The sequence below is a fragment of the Antennarius striatus genome, chromosome 2 (assembly GCF_040054535.1).
Source record: "Antennarius striatus isolate MH-2024 chromosome 2, ASM4005453v1, whole genome shotgun sequence".
NCBI lineage: Eukaryota > Metazoa > Chordata > Actinopteri > Lophiiformes > Antennariidae > Antennarius > Antennarius striatus.
Genome location: NC_090777.1, coordinates 7,622,685 through 7,643,501, shown reverse-complemented (window position 1 = coordinate 7,643,501; position 20,817 = coordinate 7,622,685). Strand labels below are relative to the sequence as shown.

The 20,817-nt window shown below is 40.4% G+C and overlaps 1 protein-coding gene across 4 annotated transcripts in view; it reads left to right on the top strand.

Moving 5' to 3' along the window:
- arhgap4b (Rho GTPase activating protein 4b) overlaps positions 1-20,817 on the top strand; it is an 81,001-nt gene that overhangs the window by 44,240 nt on the left and 15,944 nt on the right. For 2 of the 4 annotated variants that reach the window (XM_068331878.1, XM_068331901.1), the window contains 6 exons: positions 5,602-5,686; positions 8,527-8,554; positions 8,820-8,916; positions 16,849-16,909; positions 17,047-17,124; positions 18,044-18,172. In XM_068331878.1, coding sequence (XP_068187979.1) covers positions 5,602-5,686; positions 8,527-8,554; positions 8,820-8,916; positions 16,849-16,909; positions 17,047-17,124; positions 18,044-18,172 — 478 coding nt within the window. Of the gene's footprint in view, positions 1-5,601; positions 5,687-8,526; positions 8,555-8,819; positions 8,917-9,359; positions 9,388-16,848; positions 16,910-17,046; positions 17,125-18,043; positions 18,173-20,817 lie in introns of all 4 variants that reach the window. The other 2 variants (XM_068331886.1, XM_068331891.1) reach the window with 2 other exon arrangements.

Sequence of the window (20,817 nt, the reverse complement as noted above, 5' to 3'; positions counted from 1 at the left end):
ATCCGGACCGCGGTCCGCCATTTGGTGACCCGTGCTCTATGGAGAGAGAGAAAGAGCAAGAGAGAAGATGAAAAAAAAGACCAGATTTTTTTCCCTAGTCGCACTGGTGCTCCCAAATATATTTAATAGTCGCACTGATAAAAATTTGGGCGCATATGCCAAAATGTTCGCAATTTCGATCCCTGTATAGGCAACAATAATTATTACATTGTAATAACAATTTATACACCAATTTAAGGAAAGGCACAATACACCAACAATGGTAGTGAACAATATACCAACAATGGTAATGGACAAAATACCAACAACAGTAATTAACAAAATACCAACGATGATAAGGACACATTGAGCAAATGTTAACGCTACAAAACAGAACAGCAGTTTGAGTTAAAGACCCTAATCTCTACTTTTTGACCAGACACGATGTTTACATAACAGTTTGAATTGATAAGTACTTTGTCATTTCTTGTGTTTTAAGTCCAGTTTATTCCAGAGTTTCACTCTGCACACAGACACACAAAAATGTTTACGAGTGGTTTGAGCTCTCGGCAATGAAAAATATCCAAAACCTCTCCAGTTATGAGCCCTCGCTGGAGTTATAAAGAATCGTTGGAGGTTTGGTGGTAATAATTTGTTGGATGTTTATATAAAACTATTGATGTATTATATTGTACAAAATCATCAAATTTTAGCAACTTTGACTGCGTAAACAGGTTATGAGTATGTTCAAGAAAACCAATGAATGATCCGCACTGCTCTTATCTGCAATATGATCAGAGGATTAATTGTGTTCTGGTAAGTATTTCCCCAAACTTCAACACAATATGTAAGGTATGGGAGGACCAAGGTGCAGTATAAAGTACTGAGTGCATTTCCATTAAGGTAGTTTCGCTTTATTTATAATTGAGAGGGTTTTGGAGATTTTTGTTTTTATGTGTCTGACATGGCGTTTCCATGACAATTTACTATCAATTATTACTCCTACAAAATTATTTTCACTTACAATTTCAATTTGGGTGCCATCAATACTTATTTTCTGTTCAGACATTTTGTTGTGATTCCCAAACAATTACCTTGGTTTTATTTATATTCCAAGATAATTTAATAATCTGTGTCCATCCATTCTTTTATTGTGTTTAGTTCTGTGTTTACTTTAGTTACAAGCTCAAAATAATCATCACTACTTAAAAATATATTTGTGTCAGCTGCAAATACTATGAGTCTCAGTACTTTGGTTGTGTTAAATATATAATTTATGTACATATTAAGCAGTTTTGGCCCCAACACTGACCCCTGGGAAACACTACAAGCAATACCAAGTACAGGCAAACTTCGGTTTCCAACCACAATTCATTCCGGAAGGATGGTTGAGTACCGATTTGTTTGAATTCCAAACACATTTTTCCCATTACAAATAATTTAAATGGTCGTAATCCGTTCCAAGACGCTAGAAAACTACCTTTTTTCAACATAATAACTTGGACAAAAACCAGGCCAGAAAAGATAGTTTTGAGTGGAGAAGTTTATAAAAGTAAATAAGACAGGTCGCGTAAACTAAACTAAAAAGCACATTACGGTTAAAGCATAAGAACAATAAAGATAAGAATGTTTACCTTTGTGGTGGTGAGCAGTTGGCATACGTGAATGTTGGAGGGAGAAGAGGAGGATGGATGTTACTGCGTTTGTTTTGCGTTCGACTTCCAAATTTTGTTCAACTTCTAAGACAAAAAGAATTTTTTGGTCGAATTCCGATTTGTTCAACGTCTAAAGAGTTTGAAAACCAAAGTTTACTTGTACATCTGATAAGTATTGACCCATTTTTACAAACTGTACCCGCCCTGTTAAATAACTTTTTAACCAGTCCCAGCAAACCTCCTAAATCCATATCTTTCCATTTTATTTAGTAATATTGCGTGATTAATAGTATCAAAAGCTTTTTTCAGATCAATAAAGAGACCAACTGCATACTTTTTATGCTCCAATGCGTTAGTTATTTCTTCAATAGCTTCAGGTATTTCCATTGATGTAGTTCTTTTGGTTCTAAAACCATACTGACCATTAATTATATGATGTTTCTCAAGAAACTTTTCAAGTCAATAGCTGAAAAGTTTCTCTAAAATTTTTGAAAACTGAGGCAAAAGTGAGATTGGTTTGTAATTAGTAGAAACATGTTTGTTTTCATTTTTGAAGAGTGGAATTACTTTTACAAATTTCATTTTGCTTGTCATTCCAGCCAGTCCGGTCCAGTCTAAAATAAATAGCTTTTTTTTAGAAATTGCCATTGGAAAGTTTGAATAGTGTTAACAACGTAAAAATCTCCCACACCACAACAAGTATGATATACAGTATAGGGAACCCAGTGAGACGTTTCATGTTCCTCTTATCTCTAGCATAAATGAAACTGTACATTACTTGATAAAATATGCGTCCATGAGATAAACATGACAAATCTTTCAATGAAAATCAATGAAACTGATGACCAATGAAACATACAGTGTATCACATGAGATCATCACTGTCTTCCTAAATACCACCACCTACACAACTGAATAAAAGAATTTAAAAAATGAAATAATGTAGTGGTTTTGCTGTACCACCATATGTTTCTCATTATACTTCATTAAGAACAGGATCACGCCACTTGTAACCCAAATTTTAACACATATCATACTAAATACACTGAAATTTTTTCATGATATGAGGAACGGAAGGGAGGGGACATTCACTGGAAGAGGTGAGATATACACCGATTAAATTTATGTGACGTCATCAATCATCAACTTAATTTGACACAAAAAGAATATCTAATATTCTCTTTCACAAAGGTTCCAGGTTTGATTCTTTTCTTTGGGGAGTTTGTATGCTCTCAGCATGTCTGCGTGGGTTTCTGAGGGTTATATGGTTTCCTCCTGCCCCCAAAAGCATGCAAATTAGTGGAATCGGTCACACTAAATTGTCCGTCTGTGTGTTTCTGTGGCCCTGAAATGAGCTAGTGAAACTGGACGGATGGACATATAATCAGAATCATCAAAATGTAAGGAATGTATTCTTTTTCAAAAATCTGTAAAAAGAATATCTCCACACAAGTATCGTTTTTATGAACAAACACATGTACAGTTGTATTCAAAATAATAGCAGTCTGTTTAAAAAAATTGAGTAAAGCCCAAAATCCTGATAATGAAGACATGAAAAACATGAAGAAAAAAGCAGAAATTCTTTAATTACTTTACAGAAAATGAAGAAAAATGAACATTGGGCTGTTAAAAAAATAGCAGTGTCTGCATTTTACTTTACAAACTCAAATATTTACTTTATAAACTGAAAAATATCCAGGATTCAGCATTCCTATGAATCACTAAACTAATATTTACTTGTATAGCCACTGTTTCTGAGAACCGCTTCACATCTGTGTTGCAAGGAGTCGACCAACTTCTGGCATCTGTGAACAGGTCTTCTAGCCCAGGATGAAATGACAATGTTCCATAATCCCTCTGCATTTCTTGGTTTTGCCTCAGAAACAGCATTTTTAATGTCACCCCACAAGTTTTCTATCGGATTAAGGTCCGGGGATTGTGCTGGCCACTCCATGACTTTAATTTTGTTGGTCTGGAACCAAGAAGCTGCTCGCTTACTGATGTGTTTGGGGTCGTTGTCTTGTTGAAACACCCATTTCAAGGGCATTTCCTCTTCAGCATAAGGCAACATGACCTCTTCAAGTATTTTGATGTATACAAACTGATCCATGATCCCTGGTATGCAATAAATAGGCCCGACACCATAGTAAGAGAAACATCCCAATATCACGATACTTGCACCACCATGCTTCCCTGTCTTCAGAGTGTACTGTGGCTTGAATTCAGTGTTTGGGGGTCGTCAGACAAACTGTCCGCGGCCTTCAGAACCAAAGAGAACAATCTTACTCTCATCCGTCCACAAAATGTTTCTCCATTTCTCTTTTAGCCATCCAGTGTGTTCTTTGGCAAATTGTATACTCTTCAGCACTGTCTTTTTTTTAACAGTGGGACTTTTCGGGGGCTTCTTGCTGATAGATTAGCTTCACACAGGCGTCTTCAGTACTTCAGTAATTGTCACAGTACTCACAGGTAACTTCAGACTGGCTTTGATCATCCTGGAGCTGATCATTGGCTCAGTTTTCACCATTCTGGCTATTCTTTGATCCATTCCGATGGTAGTCTTCCATTTTCTTCCAGGTCTCTCTGGTTTTGCTTTCCATTTTAAAGCATTTGAGATCATCTTAGCCGAGCAGCCCATCATTTTTTGCACTTCTTTATACGTTTTCCCTTCATTTTCATCAAAGTATGTTTTTCTTCTGAACAATGTCTGGAACGACCCATTTTTCTCAGGTTTTCAGAAAGAAATGCATGAGCAACATGTGCTGGCTTCATCCTTAAATAAGGGCCACCTGATTGACACCTGTTTTTTCACAGATTGAATGACTTCACTAATTGAACTCCACACTGCTATTTTTTAACACACCCCTTCAATTCATTATTCAATTACACAGACTCAGGAGCATACATATCATGAATGTTGGCTCTGTTGGTATTCTATGACCCTACTACAGCAACTGGTAAATTATTTGCCATGCAGTTATATAATTTCTACCAAAAACAGGTTATTCATGTTCGACTGCTATTATTTTGGACACAACTGTATACTGTCACGTGTGGCGGGATATGGACCCAAAGGCAGGACACCAAAAGTGAATCTTTCATCCATGATTTATTAACAAAATCAAAAATTCTCCAGACAGACAAGAATCTCAAAATCAGGACAGACTACCAGGAACCAAACTTGAGAAACGAACCCGTAATGAGCTCTCATCCAACCTGGCTTAAAAAGCCTCATGATGATAACGCCAATGAAGTTCAGGTTTGAATGAGTATCGGGTGTGGAGAGGACCGACAGGTGTGGAGCCTTTGCTCCACCCACAATCCTGGCCCCTCTCCCTCCCACCAGTACTGCCAGGTCGAACCGTGACATAGTACAGTGCCTTGCGAAAGTATTGGCCCCACAAAACCTCGTTGACATTTTGCCACATTTCAGGCTTCAAACTTAAAGATAACAAACTGAAAATATTTTTGAAGAATCAACAACATGTGAGATACAATCGTGAAGTGGAACCAAATTTATTCAACATTGAAGCCTGAAATGTGGCAAAATGTCTAAAAGTTCTTGTGGGGGACCAATACTTTCGCAAGGCACTGTATACTTAGAGCGGCGGCAGCTCAGTTCAAAAGGACTTGGCTTGGGGATCACATGGCGACTGGCTCAAGTCCCACATGAATCAAAATTCTGATTAAGTGCCAAAAGAAATTACGTACATATAGATTAATATTGGTTGACAGACATTGTACAGTCAAGTACAGTCAACCATCTTTTCATTCTTTTTTAAGAGCAGTCTCTACTCTTGGGCTAATTTCCTTCGACTTTTTCCATTGTGAGATTTGGCAGCACTGACACGTTATTGGGAAATGTTAATAAAAATGTTGTAGTGATGACTTTGAAACCTGGAATAGTTTCTGAAACCACACTTCAACAGTAATATACACTACTGTGACATTTGTTTTTCTGTCTTAGAAAGTTAAGGAGTTCCTCACCAGCAATTCCATGACCTCCAAGCTTCAAGCCAAACATGATCTTCTACAAGGTGCCATACAGAAAGGTACAGTTATCCATCCATCCATCCATCCATCCATCCATCTTCCACCGCTTATCCAGAATCGGGTCGCGGGGGCAGCAGCTTCAACAGGGAGCCCCAAACTTCCCTTTCCCCGGCTACATCCACCAGCTCTGACTGGGGGATCCCAAGGCATTCCCAGGCCTGTGTTGAGATATAATCCCATCTGCAAAAAGCAGTGATGCAATCCTCAGGCCACCAAACTGTAACCCCTCCTCACCATGACTACGCCTCGGTATCCTGTCCATGAAAATCACGAACAGAATTGGTGATAAAGCACAGCCCTGGCGAAGGCCAACAGCTACTCAGAACAAGTCCGACTTACTGCCGAACGCAGCTCTCACTTTGGGCGTATAGGGATTGGATGGCCCTAAGGAGAGGCCCCCTCACCCCATACTCCCGTAGTACCTCCCACAGTATATCCCTGGGGCCCTGATCGTACGCCTTCTCCAAGTCCACAAAACACATGTAGACTGGGTGGGCATACTACCAAGCCCCCTCTAGGATCCTTGCGAGAGTAAAAAGCTGGTCCGTTGTTCCACGATCAGGACGGAACCCACATTGTTCCTCCTCAATCTGAGGTTGGACAATCGGCCGGACCCTCCTTTCCAGCAACTTGGAGTAAACTTTCCCAGGGAGACTGAGGAGTGTGATGCCCCTGTAGTTGGCACACACCCTCTGGTCCCCCTTTTTAAAAAGAGGAACCACCACCCCAGTCTGCCACTCTTTCGACACTGTCCCAGACTTCCACGCAATGTTAAAGAGGCGTGTCATCCATGACAGCCCCTCAACATCCAGAGCCTTCAGCATTTCCAGGCATATCTCATCAACACCCGGGGCTTTGCCACCATGAAGTTGTTTAACTACTTCAGCGACTTTGCCCCGAGTGATTGACTCGAATCCCACATCATCCTCCAGCTCTGCCTCTGCGACAGAGGACGGATCAGTTTGGTGTAGTTGGATTCAGGAGTTCCTCAAAGTATTCCTTCCACCAACCAACAACCTCCTCAGTCGAGGTCAACAGTGTCCCATCCTTGCCATATACAGCTTGGATGGTCCCCCATTTCTCCCTCCTGAGTTGTCGGACAGTCCTCCAGAACAAGGCGCTCGGCCGGGGGCTTGTGAGTATCCCCACACCTGCCCTGCGCCTAACACCTGATGCAGCTCTGGAGTAGAACAAGGTCCAACCCCTATCCAGGAGTTTTGATCCAGAACCGAGGCTACACGTGGAGGTAAGCCCCACCAGATCCAACTGATAACGCTCCACCTCCAACACAAGCTCTGGCTCCTTCTCCGTTAGTGAGGTGACATTCCACGTCCCCAAAGCCAGCGTCTGCCACCCTGGTCTGGTCCGTCGTGACCCCTTGTTGTCACTGCCACTCATATGGTAATGCACCCGACCCCATCGGTCTGCCCTGCGGTTGGTGGGTCCACAGGTGTTGCCTTTTCAGGCCGGGTCTGCCGGGCCCCATGACAGACCTGGCCACCAGGCGCTCTCTGATGGGCCCTCCGTCCAGGCCTGGCTCCAGACGTGGGCCCCGGGCTTCCTCCGGGCAGGGTCACATTTTTCCCTTTTCCATTTTTCATGAGATCTTCTGGAACCCTTCTTTGTCTGGCCCTTCACCTGAGACCTGTTTGCCTTGGGTGACCCTACCAGGAGTACAAGACTCCTGACAACATAACTCCCAGGATCCTTAGGGTACACAAACGGCGTGGCAGTGGCTTAGTGGTAGAGCGCGAGTTAGAGCGGGTAGTCCAATGATCTGAGGTCGGCGGTTCGATTCCCGCTCCCGCACAATACACCCGGAGGTGAGCTGACAGTGGGAGGTGTCAGCTCACCTCCGGAGCACTACCCGAGGCGCTCTTGAGCGCCCTAATGTCTCTAATGTTTCTGTCACTGACAAAATGTATTTTCAAACATAACAAATTTGAAGGATTTCTATAGATTTACGGTATTTCTATGTTTAGCATGGACTCACGAGAGAAGAAGAAGAAAAAAAACAGAAAAAAAAATACGGCAAAGTTGGCAATATCATTACACATTTGCTTGTTACGGGGAATTTTCATATTGCACAACTTTTGTGGCATATTTTTATACAATCTTATTTTGACATTACATGCACAATATTTTTACAATCCTTTATGGTCAGCCTGTCAGATATGACAAGAAAGATTGTTTAATGCTTTTCAGTTTGATTAAATAAACATACTAAGAATTCTTCATGTAAAAATAAAAGGTTTGTAAAATTTTCTTACCTTTTACAAACTGTTGGATTCCATGTTTTAGAGAACATGTTTTATGTTGAAAATTTGGTATAGTATGAAAATCCTTATCACCATTTTAATGCACCGATGCATGACTTTCTGGATAATGATGAAATATTCCAAGTTTAGTGAAATGGATTCACGTGGTCATTGCCGCGTTCTATGAATATGCAAAAGGTAAAGAGTTTCTAACCGGTATACTGAACCACAATTCAATTCAACCATGACATTTTCATTTGAGATGTGTTATACTAATAGAAGCTAAGGTAGCTTTGAATTATTATCCAGTAGCAGAGACAGTGAGATATAACAAGATAGAGAGGCCCTGTTCTATTTACCCCCACACTGTCAAATGGGGCTGACTCAAATTGCTTCACTCACAGACAAAAAAGTGCCTTTGGAAAAGAAAAGACTGTATTTCACATATATAGCACTCCAAACCTCTGCACACAGGCTTGAATGTGAAAATTTTGACCACTTTTAAATTGTCAAACATTACTTGCTTCAGCATCCGAAGCAAAAATTTACTCTTTCATTTGTTCTCTATTTGTTTCTTTCAGCTGAGGCTGTTGACAGGGACCCATCAAGGTAAACAGTGTATTTGCACAGTACATAATGAAGCAAGAATGACTGAGAGGCTTAGAGATATGGAGAGAGCAGAGAGGACAAGGAAAGGAGGAGAGAGATTAACCAAAGTCAAATCAAAATGAAAGTCTGGACAATTTTCTGTGGTGGAAAGAGCAAGATTTTGGAAGAGAGATTACTAAACGTGTAACTGATAACATCAAACATCATTACATTGTGTATCAATACCAGCATGTAAAGATTTATTATTATTTACTATATTTCCCAGAATGCAATGTGCACGGTCAATGCGTATTCGGAAGTCCAGACCTGTTTCTGTATTCTGCTACACACTCTTCACCTCAGACATAATCTTCTACATACAGGTAATACTCACACACACATGCAGAAACCAACCATTCTTTTAACCCTGATGTTATTTGTTGTCTGTATTGGGCGCACAGCTATTCAACCCTCCAATAGAAATTAATTAGAGAACCCTGTCACATTGAGGCAGAAAAAATTGGTGGGGGATTCTCGCAGCACATACACAGCCAGTCTTCCCCCAGTCTACTGCAGCCTTCATGCATAAGCCCATGCTTATAGCATGGCCCCTATCAAATCATCGCCCCCTTTTATCCCCTCCTGTACTATGAAAAGGATTAAAATTTGTTGGCCTCTTTGCTGCCTCCTCTCTCAACTCCTCTACTGAGTCTATATGTGCCACTGTGCTATTCCCACTATTTCTCATTCTTTATTCACCATATTTCTTTCTTTGCATCCTTTTTGTAATCTGTTACTTCTCTATTTTCTGCTTGGCCTTATGCAGAAGAAGAAGAAGGATGTCCCGGACACAGGTACCAAACTCTTGCTATCACTGTGTCTATCATATATATACATACACCAGTGATTCTCACGCTATCCAGGCCCTTAATTACCAACGAGGTCATGCTGCTTTTCAATTTTTGGTCAGCAACCTGGACATCGATTTGTTCAAACCCTAAAGAAATACTTCCTATTTTGAGGAAATAGTTGGTAGGCCTCATGCATGAACGGTCTCTTTATCTCATGCAAAAGACAATGCAATCATTCAGTCACTCAATTAATCAATCCATTTATCACTCAGTATTCAATCAATCAACCAATCTGTCTGTCTGTCTGTCTGTCTGTCTGTCTGTCTGCCTGCCTGCCTGTCTGTCTGTCTGTCTGTCTGTCTGTCTGTCTGTCTGTCTGTCTGTCTGTCTGTCTGTCTATCTATCTATCTGTTTATCTGCCTGTCTGTCTATCGGTTCAAACAGTTTGAGGAAGCATCATCGACAAGCAGTTACATTATTTACGAAAGTATGACAATAAGATATGAAAAAAATAATCTATGCAATCTACATGACATTGTTCATCATATATTTCAGATGTTTTACACATACATATTCCCCTTATTGTAATAATTCATATTTTAGTACACAGTACATTTTAATGCTTTAGTGACACATGGTTCATGAAGTTGTTGGCTTTCTTGGGCCAGCAGGGTGGAATCGGTGGTGACTTGAGTAGGATGAAACTCCGATATTTGACTCTGATTTAACTCTGATATTTAGGACTCGAGAAAGGTGTCAGTTTTCTTAAATGTCCTCTCACGAATTCTCCTGTCTGCTGCAGTGCAAGTAACATACCACACTAGCTTGTGCAAGTGAGAACAGAAGCAGACGCTGCAGAGGGTGGCTTTTTTCAGCTTTCTGAGGAAATACTTTTTTGTGTCTTCTGGCCTCCACCATGTCTCCTCTCCTCGTTCTGTTTCCTGGTGCTGATATTCATTCATTCATCTTCTACCGCTTTGTCCGCTGTCGCTGGTCATGGGAAGCTGGAGCCTATCCCAGCTGGCTTAGGGTGTGAGGGAAACTCCAAGCACAGGGTGCTGATATTGTCTCTCTTTTTTTTTTATGAGTGGAAAACCATTCTGTCAGTTTGAAGATCTCGTCCCCTGGTAGATGTCTTTTGTATATTGATCGAATAATGGGAATGTTGTCTGCAGACTTAGTTATAGTGTTTGTGATGTTAGTTGCTGTGCAGTCATTTGCAAAGGCAACACAGAGGAGAACTCAGCAAACATACCTGTGGAGTTCATGTGTTGAACATCAGGAAAGAAAAATGGCAGATCCCGAACCTAACTATCTATGGTTAGGAAAAAGAAGTCAATAATCTGACTTCATACATGTATGTGCCTACTCACAGCAACGGTCCAACAAGTCAAACTAAAGCAGCTATACTCTAGGATGTTCTAACATCATTGCATCCTTTGCATCATCATCAACATGTAACATTGTTTTTAGTCATTTAGTGCATGTTCGGATGTTCAGACCCATTTCTATCCTTTGTAATCAGTATATTGAAGCATAATAAATAATAAACAATAAATAATAAAAGTCCAGCAGATGTAAGTGTCACATCAAACCACAAAGTGTCACGTGACATTTCTGACTAAAAATGAGGGGGAAAAGAAACACCATTTCAGATGAAGAGATCAAAACTTTACTAAATGAAACTTCTAAATGAAACTAAACTAAATGAAACTTCAGCTCTAACATTAACTTAAAAGATATAAGAGAAAAAAAACAACCTAATTTTGATCTGAAAACACAAAAAAGAGAATGTCTACTACCACGTAGTCTCCATAGATATAGGTAAATGAGATATGGATGAATAAATTGGAATGTCATGGAGAGGTTTGTCTGCTGAGTCTAATGTTCCACTGGACAGTAAAAAACATCCCATGATCGACAAACATCACGCTTCACTTCACATCATTAAGATGACTGCTTCAGTAGATTTCATATTAAAGACATTCATATATTACCAGACCTGTAATATACCATTCGATTTAAGTCATTCGTTGTAACTCAATGGTATACGAACAACTGAAACAAAACACAAAACAAGTGTTCCTCATCATTCTCTTATTATTCAGATGCATGTGTCACCATTATACCCTTTGGCTGCCATCATCTTGTGGTCATGCTTATGAAAAGAGAATCTTCCAATCCTCTTCACATTTATCACAAATGTAAACCAGAAAATTAAAAACCATTAATGCCGTTGTTCCTATTCTGCCTTAAGTATCAGGATAAGTTTGTCAAATTACCAGAATTTGTCAATTTTCATATTTCTGATCACACTCCATAAATCCAGCGTAATTCTGTTAATTTAGGCCAGACAAAATCATTTTTGGTAAGCAAACATTTTAAATATTATCAGTATTATGATGGTACAATATGGTTTATTTGTCATAAAAGGCAGTTTTTCAAGTTTGTTCTTACATCATTGTGTAGTCTTCGTTTAATGGTGAGAAAGTTCTTCAATTGTTTGCATGCTCTATGAAATTTTTTTGATGTGAACGTGGAATGAGTTTCCAAACAGTTGGCTTGCAGCTCTTGAGCTCTTTGTCATTATCACATGTTCACTTTCACACAAATTCACAAAGAGAGGACAGAGTCAGACTGGATATATAAACAACAACTTCCAGCTGTACACTTCACAGAGAGATAAAAGACTGGTATTTATCTGATAACATCTAATATTGTAGTTTTTGTGAATCAAATGAATTAACAATTAACAAATCATCAGTCTGAAGGACTGTTTTCAATTTGGTTTGTTTTAGAAAATAGAGAGTTCAGACTGCAAGATTTTACAATAGAGACAATTTTGAACAGAGCTCAATAAATACTATAGGGAAGCCAAAATAATAGTAATTTTAAATTTCAATTGCAGTTTTTCTCGATTGCTTACACACATTTTCTGAAAGTGTGCTTCATACTCTCAGAACTCTACACACAAATCCAAAAACACATTTACAATGGTCAAAACCTCTCACTTCTCTTGCAAAATGAAGCTTTACTTTCAAAACATCTAATATTTAACTTTCAATGTTATCTCTTCTCAAAATGGTGTTTTGTTGTCAAATGACAATCACAAACCATCAAATGAGTAGACATTTATAAGAACCATTAGTAACACTTTATTTTAAGATACACCTATTCACCATTAATTAGTTGCTTATTAACATGCAAATTATTAACATATTGGCTCTTAATTGGTCATTATTAAGTATGTATTAATGCCTTGTTCTGCATGGCCTTATTAAACAACCAGTAAGCGGTTTAATAAATGAGGTTTAATAAATGTAATGTAGTCGCAAGAGGACACAAGCCAGTGCCTTATTGTGCCGGTCCCAAACCCGGATAAATACAGAGGGTTGCGTCAGGAAGGGCATCCGGCATAAAACTTGCCAAATCAAAGATGCGAATCAAACCTATGACTTCCATACCAGATCGGTCGAGGCCCGGGTTAACAACTGCGCTGTTGACCTACAGGGCGCCGGTGGAAATTGGATTACTGTTGGTTGAAGAAGGAGAGGAGGAAAGTGCGTTCGCTCGAAGAAAGAGAAGAGGAACACCAAGAGTATAGGACTAAGTAGGAACGTTGAATGTTGGAACTATGACAGGAAAAGGTAGAGTTGGTTGACATGATGCAGAGGAGGAAGGTAGACATACTGTGTGTGCAGGAGACCAGGTGGAAAGGTAGCAAGGCTAGAAGTTTAGGAGCAGGGTTCAAGTTGTTCTATCATGGTATAGATGGGAAGAGAAATGGAGTAGGAGTTATCTTGAAGGAGGAGTTTGTTAGGAATGTCCTGGAGGTAGACACAGGTAGACTACATCTTGTGTAGACGGTGTAACCTGAAAGAGATCAGTGACTGCAAACTAGTGGTAGGCAAGAGTGCAGCCAAACAGCATAGGATGGTGGTGTGTAGGATGACTCTGGTGGTGAGAAAGATGAAGAGGGCAAAGGCAGAGCAGAAGACGAAATGGTGGAAGCTAAAAAAGGAAGACTGTTGCATGACTTTTAGGAAGGAGTTAAGACAGGCTCTGGGTGGTCAGGATGTGCTTCCAGATGACTGGACAACTACAGCTAATGTGATCAGGGAGACAGGTAGGAGAGTACTTGGTGTGTCATCTGGAAGGAAAGTAGATAAGGAGACTTGGTGGTGGAATGAGGAGGTACAGGAGTGTATACAGAGAAAGAGGTTAGCTAAGAGGAAGTGGGACACTGAGAGGACTGAGGAGAGTAGACAGGAGTTCAGGGAGATGCAGCGTAAGGTGAAGGTAGAGGTAGCAAAGGCCAAACAAGAAGCTTATGATGACTTGTATGCTAGATTGGACAGTAAGGAGGGAGAGACTGATCTATATCAGTTGGCAAGACAGATAGAGATGGGAAGGACGTGCAGCAGGTTAGGGTGATTAAGGATAGGGATGGAAGTCTATTGACAGGTGGAAGTAGTGTGATGGGAAAATGGAAAGAGTACTTTGAAGAGTTGATGAACGTGGAAAATGAGAGAGAACAAAGACTAGAAGAGGTGACTGTTGTGGACCAGGATGTAGCAAAGATTAGTCAGGATGAAGTGAGGAGGGCATTGAAGAGGATGAAGAGTGGAAAGGCAGTCGGTCCTGATGATATACCTGTAGAGGTTTGAAAGTGTCTAGGAGAGGTTGCAGTAGAGTTTCTGACTGGGTTGTTCAACAGGATCTTAGATAGTGAGAAGATGCCTGAGGAATGGAGGAGAAGTGTGCTGGTGCCCATTTTTAAGAACAAGGGAGATGTGCAGAGTTGTGGCAACTACAGAGGAATAAAGCTGATGAGCCATACAATGAAGTTATGGGAGAGAGTAGTGGAAGCTAGACTACGGGCAAAAGTGAACATTTGTGAGCAGCAGTATGGTTTCATGCCAAAAAGAGTACTACATATGCAGTATTTGTTTTGAGGATGTTGATAGAGAAGTACAGAGAAGGCCAGAGGGAGCTGCATTGTGTTTTTGTAGATCTGGAGAAAGTTTATGACAGGGTGCCCAGAGAAGAACTGTGGTATTGTATGAGGAAGTCTGGAGTGGCAGAGAAGTATGTTAGAGCAGTGCAGGACATGTATGAGGACTGTAAGACAGTGGTGAGGTGTGCTATAGGTGTGACAGAGGAGTTCAAGGTGGAGGTGGGACTGCATCAGGGATCAGCTCTGAGCCCCTTCTTGTTTGCTATGGTGATGGTGATGGGCAGGCTGACAGACGAGGTTAGACAGGAATCTCCATGGACTATGATGTTTGCAGATGACATTGTGATCTGTAGTGAGAGCAGGGAACAGGTGGAGGAGAAGCTAGAGAGGTGGACGTTTGTCCTGGAAAGGAGAGGAATGAAGGTTAGCCGCAGCAAGACAGAGTACATGTGTGTGAATGAGAGGGACCCAAGTGGAAGAGTGAGGTTACAAGGAGAAGAGATCAAGAAGGTGGAGGATTTTAAGTACTTAGGCTCAACAGTCCAGAGCAATGGAGAGTGTGGAAAAGAGGTGAAGAAGCGTGTACAGGCAGGATGGAACGGGTGGAGGAAAGTGTCAGGTGTGATGTGTGATAGAAGAGTTTCAGCTAAAATGAAAGGAAAGGTGTACAAAACTGTGGTGAGACCAGCGATGTTGTTTGGTCTAGAGACAGTGTCACTGAGGAAAAGACAGGAGAGCTGGAGGTAGCAGAGATGAAGATGCTGAGGTTGTCTCTGGAGAGAAGAGGATTCAAAGGACAGGGCCAGATGGAGGAAATTGATTCGCTGTGGCGACCCCTGAAGGGAAAAGCCGAAAGGAAAAGAAGAAGAAGCAGTTTAATAAATGAGGTATTTGTACTTGTGCTGTCTTTGTTATTCTACCACTGAATGAGAGGGAACCTACTGTATAGATAGATCCATTTTTCAAAGATGTAACCCATCACTTGTTTATTGCAGTAGTGATGTGCTATAACATATTAACTAATTGAGAAAAGGAGGCAGCTTTAGATTAGGGAACATGTGTTGGTTAATACGTGTTCAACTATTAGTGAATTAGTAATGATCAAGATGTCACTTCAGTATGGGGAACATATTCTAAGTAACAAAGACTTAATTTAGAGTTATTTGGACACTTAATATTTGTAATTTTGTGTTTTGTTATGTTCATTAAGTGGTATTAAGGGAGAACAACTATTCTTGGGGTTCTACCACCTTATCAAGTCCATGCTAAGCAAAGCGTATTGAGATCGTAATTCATATACAACAATTTCCTTACTTAATACTAATAAGCAAGAATTCTGAGGTTAATTAGGGAAGACTCTTAGTTAATGGCTTACTGGTTGTTTAATAAGGCCATGCAGAACAAGGCATTAATAAGTACTTAATAATGACTAATTAAGAGCCCATATGTGACTAATTAGCATGTTAATAAGCAACTAATTAATCGTGAATAGGTGTATCTTAAAATAAAGTGTTACCGAACCATCTGAACACTGATGTGCTCAATGTAAATCACTGTGATGAATGGAAAACACATCTTCTCCTTTCATCATAAGGACTTGGGCTTTTTTTGTTCAGTGTTATACTTACTACAGACAGTACAGAAAAAAATTGTAAAATATTTTAGAATATTGTGTTTATACTCAGAACAGAAAAATACACTGTAACAAATTTTTTTTTTTCCAACAGAAACAATGTACTCAGTGTACATCCAAACCAACACAAAGTTGCAAATACAAAATAGAAAAATGCAGTTACAGTTAGAAAAAAAAGAAAAACTACTGTATGCTGCATCCTGTCTTCTGTTTGGATTTGGCCACAACGCCTCATCCACATCACAGGCAATGTTTTCCTCTGGCTCTGCCTCTGCCTCTGGTGGCATCCATTGTTCCAAAACAGACAAGCTCACCTGTTGCCCTTTTATGCTAAAGCTGTGATTGCTGATTGTAAAACTGTGTGGCAAGTGTTTGCCGATGTGGTGAGTCAGTGCACATAGTAGGGCAAGTAAGTTTAGAATTTTGAATGACAGTGTGTTCCTTGTGAAATAAAGAGATTTTCTTCATGAAAAGTGTGTCTAATGCAGAGAATTGTGTGTAGTGTTTTGAAAAAAGTGTGTTTTACAATTGAAATTTGAGTGTAAAGCAGAAATTGTGTTTGCAGTTTAGCAGAAATGGTTCAGGGGGCTGGTGCATGAGTTACATGTTGTGGTCATTGTGTCTCAAGTACCAGAAAATGTGTGTAAGCAATCGAGAAAAACTGTAATCATCATTAAGTTCTCCTTCTCTCCTTCTCTGTTTCAACATCATGTTTCTTGCATTGCAAGGTCCTTTCTGTATTTTGTTATATATTTCCTATATTTTTTCAATTTGATATTGATTTTATTTTTCAACCTCTTTGCATTCCCTTCTCTTCCCTCCCACTAATTGTCATGCTCTCATCTCTCCTCCTCCGCTAATCTGTCTTCTCCAGAGCTCTGGGCAGCAGATTCCTGTTGTAGTTGAAAGCTGTATTCGTTTTATAAACCTTCATGGTGAGTCAGTCTTTACGATACAATGTGACCCATGCAGTAAGAGCTTGGGGCAGTAAGAACCAACTGGAATATTGTTGTTGAATATGTGTCCCATTTGTGTCAATGAACATATTATAATCTAAATGTGTGTCTGTCAGGCCTCCACCATGAAGGGATATTTAGGGTTCCTGGGTCACAAAGGGAAGTTAACCTCATCAGAGATGCATTCGAAAGAGGTAAAAGAGTTTTTTAAATTGCATCATATTTTCCTTCAAAGAAGAGAGTGAAGTTAGAGTATGTATATGTATAATATATATATATATATATATATATATATATATATATATATATATATATATATATATATATATTTATATATACTGATTTTGATCCCTGAATGCATTTGATTTGATTAACTAGATAACTAGAGTGTGCCACTAATTTCCCCTCAGGGTTTAATCAAATATATAAAAAAATAAAACAAATACAGAAAAAGCAATGGCGAGCATAGGTTTGCAGTCACAGTTCCTAGTTATCGAGAATATTCAGTGAATCACTACATGGTACTGATCTGTTGTTTCATCACTACTTCTAATCATTCATTCAGAAGTACCCGCTTCTTCTGCTGTAGCAGATGGCAGGGTTACTGGAGTCTAACACAGCAGACAATCATGAGACAGGGTACACTCGGGCATGACACCAGTGCACCACGGAGCTAAATCAAACACACATGCATGTACCCACACCTACAGACAATTTGAGACTTGCCAATTCACCTGAAGTGCATGTTTTTAGAGGTGGGAGGAAGCCGACTGTAACTAATCAGTTAACATAACAATATTCATTACTGGTGGTTTCAAGTGGGGTGAAGACGATGAAAGTTGTTTCCGTGGCTACACAATAACAATAATGAAAACGTTAGCACTGTTGTCTCATAGCCAGAAGGTTCCAGGTTCAAGTTCTTTTTGTGCAGAGTTTGTATGTTCCAGACACAATGGCGCTGTGTATACCGCCTAATGCCCGTAAGTCTCCAGCAACCCCTATAACCCGAGAAATAAGAAGAAACGGTTCAGAAAATGAATGGATGGATGAATTAGACACAAGCTCTGCCACTAGATAGAAACATTTCGCTTATGTCTATTTTCCTACCTGTAGGAGATGATCCACTGTCAGACAGTGAGTGTGACCTTGACTCCGTGGCTGGTGTGTTGAAGCTCTACTTCAGGGGCCTGGAGCCTCCTCTCTTCCCTTACGACAGCTACTCTCAGCTGCTGGAGTGTGTCCGTAAGACCTCTTTTTTAATAAAAATTCTCTGTCTGCCTGTGCTTTTGTTTTCATGGAATACTGGTTTTAATGCTTTCAGGTGCTTAGTGTATCATTTTGTTAGATTTTATCTTACCTTGATTTTGCAGATTTATGCCTTCTTACAATAAGGAGAGAACCTGAATGAATGAACCCAAATATTTTCATTTAGCATTATGCAGTGTTTTGGCAGATTACTGTTGATGTCAAAGCTTTTCCTTTCTCTGTTGGAACATCTCACTGTCTTGTTTGCTCAGTTGTCAACTCATTTATGTCCTCATTTTGTCACTTAAGGCATTTTCTATTTTTCACATGTGAAACTCTGACTTGCAATTTCTTCATCTAATCTAGGCTGTGAGCCCGTTTCACAAAGCGGGTTGAGTGAAAAACCTGGGTAAGTCAAGTAAGTCAGTAAGTCAGTTTTCGGTTTCACAAAGGGAGGTAACTTGACCCAGAGTTAGAGCAGTAACCCTGACCTGTTTCATGAAGCGAGGTAAACTGAACCTCTGGGTTTGTTACCGCAGTAACAGACTCTCTGAAGCTAACCTGGTCAGTAGCAGGTTTTATTCCACAAACCCAGGGTTTCCTCTGACTCCGCCCCCTTTCTCCGCCGCTTGCGCAACTTCATTTCCTGGTTCTGTCTGACAGAGAGTTTTACCAAAGTAAGGTTTTATAAATAAACATGGCATGTCTGTTTGGAGCCCCCTGACGGAGTTTCTGCATTAATTCACAAAGAATTAAATATTTTTGTATCGCGTTCAGATGTCCCGTCATATCCAGACAGTTCTCTTTTTGATCGGTACCGGTTCACATCCCGATCTGTCACACAAATCCGCGACCTGATCCATCCTCACATCTGCAGCAGCGCTGTGTGTAGTGCTATTATTTATACAACAATAAAACGTTTAAATATATTTCCTTATTGAACAGAAGTTGATATAGATGAGAGCAAATTTATGTGCGTGAAAAGAGCGTTATGTTGGCGATAAAACAACTGAACAGTCAAACGTCCACTTAATATGTACTGTACACCGTCAAACATAATGAGGATGAGGAGGATCCCTAATGAGATGATGCAGAAGTCCTGTGTGACCTGTGTGATCAATGTTATTATACTTCATTCTCAGCTGCTGACATGTGCACTTCTCCCCCCACTGGATTGCGCCTAAATAAAATAAATTGATAAACTATTATATAAGTCGTTTCCCTCTGTATTTTTACCGTGAGTGCAACACTCTATGTTTAAACTTACACATTGACTTGAGCAGCAATTCACTCCCACGCAATCTCTCTCTTCTTTACAGCTGTAACACTGTTGTCTTTCCTCTGAAAATGTCCTCAAAGTCCTCATTTGCATAAATTAAAATCTGTAGTCCGACTGCCGTAAAGCGTTGCGGTGCGCGTCTCGTCCGTTGTCATGGTGAATCGTTGAAATAGGGCTCCATTGATGATGGCTTTTTTTCAAGTTGTCGCACCTGTTAAACTGCAGGTCAACTTACTCTGGTTTACAAAAACTAACCCTGAAAAGCGTTGGTGAAACTGAAATCCCTGGTTTTCCAAGTTCAGGGTAAATCAACCCAGAACCACAGGGTTACCTCAGGGTTTGTGAACCCTGCCTTTGTGAAACGGGCCCTGTGAGTCTGGCTGCAGGTTGTTTACTTCCCATGAGTACTTACTTGTCTGAAATATTCTTCTTTTCCTTTGGGCTTTTCCCTTCAGGGGTCACCACAGCAAATCAATTGCCTCCATTTAACCCTATCTTCTGCATCCTCTTCTCTCACACCAACTACCTTCATGTCCTCTTTCACTACATCCATAAACCTCCTCTTTGGTCTTCCTCTAGGCCTCCTGCCTGGCAGTTCAAAACTCAGCATCCTTCTACCAATATATTCACTATCTCTCCTCTGGACATGTCCAAACCATCTCAGTCTGGCCTCAGCATCTTCATCTTTGCTACCTCCACCTCTGTCTTCTGTCTTTTCCTCAGTGACACTGTCTCTAGACCAAACAACACAGCTGGTCTCACTACAGTTTTGTACACCTTTCCTTTCATTTTAGCTGAAACTCTTCTATCACATATCACATCTGACACTTTTCTCCACCCATTCCATCCTGCCTGTACACGCTTCTTCACCTCTTTTCCACACTCTTCATTGCTCTGGGCTGTTGACCCTAAGTATTTTAAATCCTCCACCTTCTTGATCTCTTCTCTCTGTAACCTCACTCTTCCACTTGGATCTCTTATTCACACACGTACTCTTTCTTACTGTGGCTAACCTTCATTCCTCCCCTTTCCAGGACAAACCTCCACCTCTCTAGCTTCTCCTCCACCTGTTCCCTGCTCTCACTACAGATCACAATGTCATCTGCGAACATCGTAGTCCATGGCGATTCCTGTCTAACCTCGTCTGTTAGCATGTCCATCACCATAGCAAACAAGAAGGGGCTCAGAGCTGATCCCTGATGCAGTCCCACATCCACCTTAAACTCCTCTGTCACACCAACAGCACACCTCACCACTGCCTTGCAGTCCTCATACATGTCCTGCACAGCTCTAACATACTTCTCTGCCACTCTTGTCTTCCTCATGCAATACCAAAGTTCCTCTCTGGCCACCCTGTCATAAC